This window comes from Apostichopus japonicus, chromosome 8 (genome assembly GCF_037975245.1).
Source record: "Apostichopus japonicus isolate 1M-3 chromosome 8, ASM3797524v1, whole genome shotgun sequence".
NCBI lineage: Eukaryota > Metazoa > Echinodermata > Holothuroidea > Aspidochirotida > Stichopodidae > Apostichopus > Apostichopus japonicus.
This window is the reverse complement of record NC_092568.1, coordinates 12,340,643-12,349,551: the sequence shown is the minus strand read 5'-3', so window position 1 is coordinate 12,349,551 and position 8,909 is coordinate 12,340,643. Positions and strand designations below refer to the sequence as shown.

General features: G+C 38.3%; 2 protein-coding genes across 2 annotated transcripts in view; one reads left to right on the top strand and one right to left on the bottom strand.

Moving 5' to 3' along the window:
- Positions 1 to 52: 52 nt before the first annotated feature.
- Positions 53 to 8,336, top strand: LOC139970430 (DNA-directed RNA polymerase III subunit RPC6-like). The gene is made up of 8 exons (XM_071976089.1): positions 53 to 234; positions 1,361 to 1,478; positions 1,839 to 1,909; positions 2,657 to 2,837; positions 3,476 to 3,619; positions 4,080 to 4,193; positions 5,703 to 5,888; positions 6,704 to 8,336. The coding sequence occupies exons 1-8, from the start codon at positions 149 to 151 to the stop codon at positions 6,779 to 6,781; spliced, it is 978 nt and encodes a 325-aa protein (XP_071832190.1). The 5' UTR covers positions 53 to 148; the 3' UTR covers positions 6,782 to 8,336.
- Positions 8,337 to 8,662: 326 nt separating this feature from the next.
- LOC139970428 (uncharacterized) overlaps positions 8,663 to 8,909 on the bottom strand; it is a 56,106-nt gene continuing 55,859 nt past the window's right edge. Inside the window, exon 23 of the mRNA XM_071976087.1 lies at positions 8,663 to 8,880. Coding sequence (XP_071832188.1) covers positions 8,852 to 8,880 — 29 coding nt within the window. The 3' untranslated portion in view covers positions 8,663 to 8,851. The remainder of the gene's footprint in view (positions 8,881 to 8,909) is intronic.

Below are 8,909 nucleotides of genomic sequence, written 5' to 3'. Positions count from 1 at the left end.
TTGCTGAATCACATGACCGGTTCGCTGTACGGGTTTCTAATTTTCAACGTAATAGCCACATTGAAATATGATAACACACATACATGTGAAATGAGCTCATGCGGACTTGCTGAAGTCTAACTTATAGTAACATATTTTCTTCAAAGCAATGGCCGGCGCCAGTATTTCGATCAAACAAGAAACCCCTGATGGGGGTGGTGACGGTGGCCTAGCGGGGGACTCTTTGGAAAAAAGGTTCGGCTTTGGGATGCGTTTGTGTTGTGGGTTAGGGATAGAATGAGTTAGGCCTAAGTTAGGGCTAACTTAGACTGGTTAGGCTTAGCTTTATGAGTGAGACTAGCCAGGGTATGTGTTAGGGACCATCACATGTATGTATGTACTTTAGAATCTCCTGCAAACAAGAACTCGCAAAGATGCTATCATTGGCTTATCAAAACCACAAGCTGACCGAAGTCAGTCTCTTAGATTCATATTTACCGTCCATGATTATGAATTGTCAACTCTGTAACTAGACGACATACATTAATCTATTCTTGGAGTGACTCAAACTTGGGACCTTATGATTGTAAGGCACCAGCATTAACCAATGAGCTAACACTCGTAAGTATGTGACTTTGTTTTGAAAATTCCTGTTTATTACAGTATCAAGAGTATGAATGATACATTGAAAGAACAACAAATTTTCTTATTTCCAAGTGAGCTTTAACTTTTTCCCACCCTCATCAGATTTTGATAGAATTTTCAGGAATTCTACCAGTATCACTATTTTGCAAGTCCTCATATAGCAAAAATTAAACCTCCACATACCTAGGAGTGTAGAATTTCAAAACATTACTCTAGGCTATGCAAGTATTTTTTAATCTTATTGGCCTAACCTAGGTTAGGGTACAGTTTTTCCTTTGGTTATACCAGGCACATAAGAATTACAGAAATTATAATTAAATTAGATGTTACCTCAAGCAATTACTGCTGTGAGGGCTCCAAGGACTCATTAGACCTGGCCAAGGCATAACCATATCGAAGTTATAATGATAAAAATGAAGTTTATTTACTGTGTATTTAGTGAAGTCCATTACAATCATTCATACCAGTCCTGTTAATGTTGTAATGGCCTAAAGTCACATATATTTAAAGACTACTTCATATTCTGATTGATGAACTCAATATTACTGTTAAAACAGGTAGTACTTATTTGTATGCCTACAGTAAGCCAAATGAACTTTTCATGCTAAAAATAGTATATATTGGTTAATACTGAATATGACTTTTTTCATTTAGAAATTATGCAAATGTTTACAAAGTGAAATAATTGTGAGATGTTTGACAAATAATCAGCAAACATACTGTTCTTTTCTTGAAGGATATTAAAAGTATGTAACCAGGATCCCAAAGGCGTTCCCGATACCATCTTGCAGCTCAATCTGCCGGGAGTAGGTGTGAAGGAAAAAGTCGAAGCAATCAATGGCCTTCTTTCAAAGGTGAAGTTTGTTTTTTATGATAGCAAATTTGTAATGTAAAATATTGTGTGTTATTATATATATATCTCAAAACATGGAGTAACTATGAGTCATTTATTTTGAGGTGAGAAACCTTGTGTTTTATTTCTTTAGAATAAGAAGTAGAAATAAAAAAAGTCCATCTGTAATTATTCTGCAATCATGCTGAAATAAAATGTTGTTATTGTTGTTGAAGTGATTAAGAGTTTTTCAGAAAGCAATTTGAAGCAAGCTGTAATTTTTTTGTTTAAGTAAACCATATACTGTATACTTCTTGCACGATCTTTCTGTCAATGCCAACGTTGCTTCTGATAAAATATATGTTTGCTTCATTTTTTACAGGGTAAAATTGACCTGGTGAATGGCAGCAATGGTCAATTGCTCTACAAACTCAAGGACACGCAAACTCAAAGGTGAGTTTAATGGTTAAAGCTCGTTGTCAAAACAACTTCTGTTTAAAATTCATCCCAAACTCATTGTCTCATTGATTTTTTTTTTAAATTATGGTATATCATAGTGATATATTTATTCCAGTGACTGACACATACAATTGTAAAAAGAAATTATCCTGTATATACAACTTTTTGCCACATTATTGGATAGCTGATATGTTCGCCTTCTGTACATGGCCCCTTGGAGGTACCGTACCGTGACTCAACTTTTCAATTTTTCAAACCAATATTTTTGGTTGATGAATCATACGGTTCATTACAAGTGGGCAAAAAGTTTCCTACGTTGCTCCCCAAAGGTGTATGATAAACATCATTTGCTCACTTGATACCATATCCAAACAGCTTCCTTCAGGGCTCCATCTTTTGCCTTTTTCTTCTTCTCCTGTATTCTACCCAAAGGACTTTCCACTCTTCCGATGTCTGTTTGCATGAGTCACGATCCATCAGTTTTCCTGTATCCTCTGTAGTTGCCACAGTTAGAACATTGTCCTGCACTTTATATACTCCTCAGGATCATTGTGAGGGTTAAAGCTTCAATGAAAATACTTTTCAAATATCCTAACAATTTTTGTTATCACGGCAAAATCTCGGGGCAATAGAGATAGCCTCTTAATTAGCTTAATAGCTGATCACGCAAAGCACTGTCATGAGAAATTTCCATCTCTTTCTCTCAAGTTTAAGTTTTTTGTCTACACTGTCTCTCTTCAGTGATTTGAAAGGAAGTGACGACCAGGAGAGGCTCGTCTATCAGATTATCAAAGAAGCCGGGAATAAAGGTATCTGGATCAGAGACATAAGAAGAGGTTGCGGCTTGGCTCCTCCACCTCTCAATAAAATACTGAAGAGAATGGAAAACAAGAAAGCAATCAAAGCTATCAAGTCTGTTGGGGTAAAGTCATATTTGTTTTATGAAGTTTTGGTCCAAGATTTGTTTTCTGTGTTTTCTGTTGTTGCTGGAGTTGTTTACATTTTGAAGCTGCTTTTGTTAGTATATTGGTGCTGTGGCATTTGAGGCAATGAGGCTTAACAATCAAGAGTTTCAGGGTTTGTTTCCCGGCTGGGTCATCCAAGAGCAATCTACAGTTTTCCCATCTGATATGACTTACTTAATTCAAATGATTCCAAATTTGAGTTTAAATGTTGGATTGGAAGCCACCTGACATGTAAGTTGTAATCCATATGCCCTTGAGGGCTTCTCCCACATTTGTGGTTGCTTAAACGTGTTAAAAATAACTGTTGATTATGATTATTATTATAAAGTTTGCTCTGTATTTCAAAAGTTTCTTTACTATGATATTTTTACCTTTCAGTGCTAGGAGAGTTTGTTAAAGCAACGAATCAGTTTCACCATTTTGATAATAAAATGCAATATAATATTAAAAACTGATAGTATTAAAATAATTATAAAAATCAAACAGTTGCTCAACAAGAAAGGGGTCGATTACATTTCTATCACTGTTGTTACAATAGATTGATTACAGTTCTCAGGTCGATTACAATACTTTGTGAAATTAATTGGTCATGCAGGATTCTAAGAAGAAAGTCTACATGCTCTTTGACTTGGAGCCAGACCGCTCTGTGACAGGTGGTGCTTGGTACAGCGATCAAGACTTTGATGCAGAGTTTGTTAATGTTCTCAACCAGACGTGTTTCAAATTTTTGCAAGAAAAGGTTTGTTTCAAGTAACCTGCTTATATCTTTCTGTGCTATGGTGCTATCTAATTTAATCCCAGCACCTCATTACAATCCTTCCTACCCATGGATGTCCGTTTGTTTTAATTAAGTTTTGGCCATTAGTAAGAAGCTCACTTTGCAATGCTCCTGTCCTACATTACATCATTATCCTGACAATAGTAAGGTGATTTGAAAAATTGTCTAAGTACGACAGTCCGCGCCCTATGAGTCGCGACCCGATGTTTGGATTGTAAAGGAGTTTTGATGGGAAGGGGGTTGTGATCCCTAGGGTTGGGTCAAATATTTTAGCGGGGTCTTAATCAAGGTAGGATCTTCAAATTATGATACCATCCAGGATAAAAGGAACTGTAATTGGTTTATTGTAATTGGTCTTGCTTTCACATTAGTTCCAGAGGTTCTTGTTGTTGTGTTAATATGCTCTGTGTTTTTCCGTTAGATGGAGGCTGCCGCAAAACTCGACATTGATCCGTTGCTGAAATTGAATAGATCATATGCCTCGCCAGTGGAGGTCTGGAAATATATCCAAGAACTTGGACTCTTATCTAATGAGGTTTGTGAACATTCACAAAGTACTCAAGACTTTAAATAAATTAAAATTATAAATGGAAGTTATGTTATGTTAATGCTTTATATAAGTTATATATAAGATATAAGATATAAGATATAAGAATCTTTATTGACCATAAAAGGAATTGGAGTTCACTCCATCTCAGTATAACATACATAAAACAGTCAAAAATACATCAAAACATAAGATTTATAATATATACATTTCTTAAGACAATAAAAATTCACGTACTGGCATATAGTAAAAAACCTTATTTCCTACAAAACTTGTTGGCAAGACTAAGAATGGCCCTTGGCAAGAACGAACGTCTGTATCTTTCTGTCCGGCATCTGATGACAATTGGCCTGCCAGTTCGACTGCTATAATCAACCTGATTTCCTAGAGGATGTTCCGACGACGTAATTGACATAATATTTCTTTTAGTTACCCTGACAAGCAGCTCATCTACTGATCTGAGATCATCAGACCGGCAAACTCGCCTCGCTTTTCTAACAAGTGTATTAATCTTAGCCATGTCTCTAGCGGTCGTATTGCCACCCCATGCAGCCAAGCAGAATGTAATAATGGTCTCGATGGCCGCATTGTAGAACAAAGAAATGAGAGAGGGGTCTAGTCTGAATAAATTGAGCTTCCGTAGAAAGAACATACGTTGATTAGTTTTGGCCAGAACAGTATTCACATGTTCACCCCACTCCAATTTATCAGTAATGAAAACTCCCAGATACTTATAAGAATGGACTTGTTCTACTGGCTCGTTCCTAATTTCAATTCTCTCTAGTTGGTGCCCCCTACGCCGGAAATCAACAACAAGCTCCTTTGTTTTAGACACATTCAGTTGTAATCTGTTTTCGTCACACCAATTCGTAAAGGTGGATATTTCATGCCTATACCCGGTTTCGTCACCACTCTTCTCAATAAGACCTAAAATGCATGTGTCGTCAGCAAATTTAACAATATGCGTGTTGGGTTGTGTGCTGCGACAGTCAGAGGTATAGAGGGTGAAAAGAACGGGTGATAAAACACAACCTTGTGGGGCACCAGTATTCATCACAATATCGCTAGAAACTCTGCCATTCACAAATACTCTCTGTGTCCTATTTGTCAGGAAGTCCAACACCCACTTTGTCAGATTACAGTTGATTCCATAACCACACATTTTGAAAGTTTAGAGGGACGGAATATATGAAAGTTTAGAGGGACTGAAGCTCAGGATCTTCAGAGGCAGATTTTAATGACCACAGACTAAGGGCACTATTACAATAGACAGATACACAGATGAAAGGAGTAAAACTGGACTGCTTGGTTCTGTCCAATTTGTTTCTTTCAAACAGTCTGTTTTCTTTTCCATCTGCCTTTCGGGGCAAATCCTGCCAAGATCACAACATCCGGCACTCTCGCTTATCTCTGTATCGTAGCAAAGGTGTAAAACCAATCAGTGTCTTGTATATGAATTATCAAATCTTTCTTTTTGCTTCGATTTGATCTCTATAGGTTAATCTCGGTGTAGACGACATCGAAACCATTCTCAATACTCTGATATATGACGGTAAGGTTGAGATGACAGTCTCCGTAAGTCAATCGTCCTCTGACAAATCTGTAAGGACAAAGATGTTCAGAGCCATCCAACCACTTTCAGAGCCGGCAGGTCTGATGCGTGTACCGTGTGGAGTCTGTCCGGTAAGTTCAAGTAGGACTCTGTTCTATGATGTAAAATCCAAATCGGAAAGTTTTCTGTTGCAAGCAGAAATCATGCACCTACCCTGCAGCTATGCCTTGTATTAAGTTACCCAGTGCTTGTCTCAAAGCATATCTTCTGAGTTGCGTGTGTTGCCTGTTGTGTGAGTTGCGTTGTGTGCGTGCATTGCATGCGTTGTGTGTGCAATTATTATGACCATCCAGCTTTGACCATACATAACCAGAAGACACCATTTTGAGATCATTCTGTATGTTACCATGACAGTGTTTTCATTTTAGTTTGTCTTTAAGACTGGCTCTTGGGAAATGACTTTCCTATATTGGCTCTGAGGTAGCTTTTTCTCTTGTTATCTTTCTCCTCAAGCCGTGGCTTTTTGATAATATTTCAATGTAAAAATGAAGTGTTTGTTAGGTAAAGATGTAAACCTGGTACACAAAGTAGAGATATTTCTATGTCAGACTCTGACACTGGGGCAACAAGGCCCATTTTCGGCCCTGGGGACAATTATGTACTTGTACCCACTTTTGAAAGTCTTTATAAATTCATGGTACATATATGAGTATATGAAGAAACATTCTGGTTGGCAGGAGCTCTGACCTGATTCATCGGTCCCCATACCCCAGGTGCCATTATTGACTCTAGATTCCGGGATTTTACCCCCCTGACTCCCCCTTTCATCAGGCCTGAGCTATGGGAAGTAGCCCTCTTTGATATGGTTGCTATGGATTTTTGCTTCAATTGATTACGGTTGCTAAGGCTTTGTTGCTTATGAAGGTTTCCTTCATTCTTTTGACAGATCTTTGATAACTGTTACGAGGGTGGTGCCGTCTCTCCCTCTACTTGCATTTACATGAAAGAGTGGATGGACTACTGAGTAAAGACTGTAAACCATCCACACCAAGGATGATGAAGATGTGAAAGCAACAGAAGTGATGATGAAACGACTTCGGGAGTGGTCTCCCTTAGACGGAGCTGGTCGAGTTAACAGGAGGGTTATGTGAAGCTAGTGCTTTGTAATGAACGACAGGAGGTTCCTGGCAGTTTACGTTTTGACAAAGGGTATCAACAGTCAAAGAGTTTGTGACTGCACGGCTTTCCAGACAACACAGGGAGTTCTTAGCTGTCTTATTGGTTTATGGAACAGGTTTGGTGTTTACACGAGTTAACAGCGTTATGTGAAGCTAGTGCTTGTAATGAACGACAGAGGAGGTTCCTGGCAGTTTACGTTTTGACAAAGTGTATCAACAGTCTAAGAGTTTGTGACTGCACAGCTTTCCAGACAACACAGGCTGTCCTTAGCTGTCTGATTGGTATATGGAACAGGTTTGGTGTTTACATGATTTGAGGGTTATGTGAAGCTAGTGCTTGTAATGAAGGACAGAGAGAAGAGTCCTGGCAGTTTACGTTGTGTCAAAGGGTATCAACACTCAAAGAGTTTGTGACTGCACGGCTTTCCATACAATACAGGGAGTCCTTCGCTGTCTAATTGGTATATAGAACAGGTTTGGTGTTTAAATCCACAGGTGTCATAAAGAAAGCCAGAACACACTGCCTGGGAATTGACATGCTTGAAAAATGGCTGAACACCATGTTGTTGAATTTTTATGTTTGTCAAAAAACACCCATCACATACATTTAGCAGTGGTCTGCAATGCCAGTTTTGTTTCTGGAATGAATTTTGATGGCAGTCTCTTGCCAAATATATTATATTTTAAGTTACCTATGTTCTGGGGGGCTGTTGTTGTTCAAATAACTTGCCAGTTTGGTATATGTTATATCAAGGTGTGAAACATGTTTATAATCTAAAGAGTGTCGTCAGTGTATAGAGGTAGCATATTAAACCTGGATATGATAAAACAAACCAAAAAACTTGCCAATGATAGACTGGCATATCCCTCTTGAAGCTAACTGCCTCAAATGGTTAGGTTAAGTCAGAATGTAGTTTACTTACACAAGCTTCATTACGTTAGATTTCATAGTTTGGACTGAGGGAGGTGTTTCGATAAGTTGAAAAACTCAAAAGCATCCCGAAAGAAAAAAAAAATATTCAGAGACATTTCATTGTGTTGAAGCAGACAATAGCAGACAATAATGACCATAATGGATATTTTGGGGGACAGGGATGCAGCCACTATTTTTGTACTGGGGGGAAGGTTGGGGTGTAAGGGCATGGGTGACCCCTCACCATTGAGAAAAGCAAAAAAGTTTTATATGTTACAACTTTTGAAGCAGTGTTTATGACGTTTTGTCTGCAAATGTTGTACCACACATGCTTGCTTTATATTTGTGTACTGTCCACTGGAAAGTTTATTCTGGGAGTAGGCCAAAGCTCCCATTTACCTTCCCCCAACCAGAAGAATACTTGGCTGCATCCCTGTTGCATGTTTAGGGACATTCGGGGACAATATTTATGGCCTTTGCTAGAAGATACAAGCGAAATGTCTAATTTCTTATCATGGAGAATAAAGAGAGTTGGAAGAAACAACACTGGCCTCTGATTTCTTTCATTACTTTGGTTATTCACCTTAGGGTGAAAGTGACCTATACTGTCAAGTTTGCGTGTGGGCGTGTTATTTGTGTTTGTGTTTTGTATGTAAAAATCCCGTTTATATTTCCCTATAATATATAAATAAAACAAACAACTTGACAGAAAGAAAACAAAAGTAACGAGTTACAAATACAAACAATATATTGACAATTACAACGAAACAAACAGATCGCAAGACATTTTTGTATTTTTTTTGAAGATATGAACATGGATGGATGTCTTGATGACGTCATGTCATGTAAAAATCACATCTGGCCAGCGATATGAGGCAATGTAGGCGGCGGACACATGAAACGAGCTTTTCCACATCCATTCCATTGTATTGACACTAACACCCCAACCCGACCCCTCATGCACCCGAATGTCACCCCACCCTTACCCCTAGGATAAACGTCATCAGCACTGCAGGTAAAGGTGACGATCATCTGTAGAAGAAATTAAAAACAGAAGAACT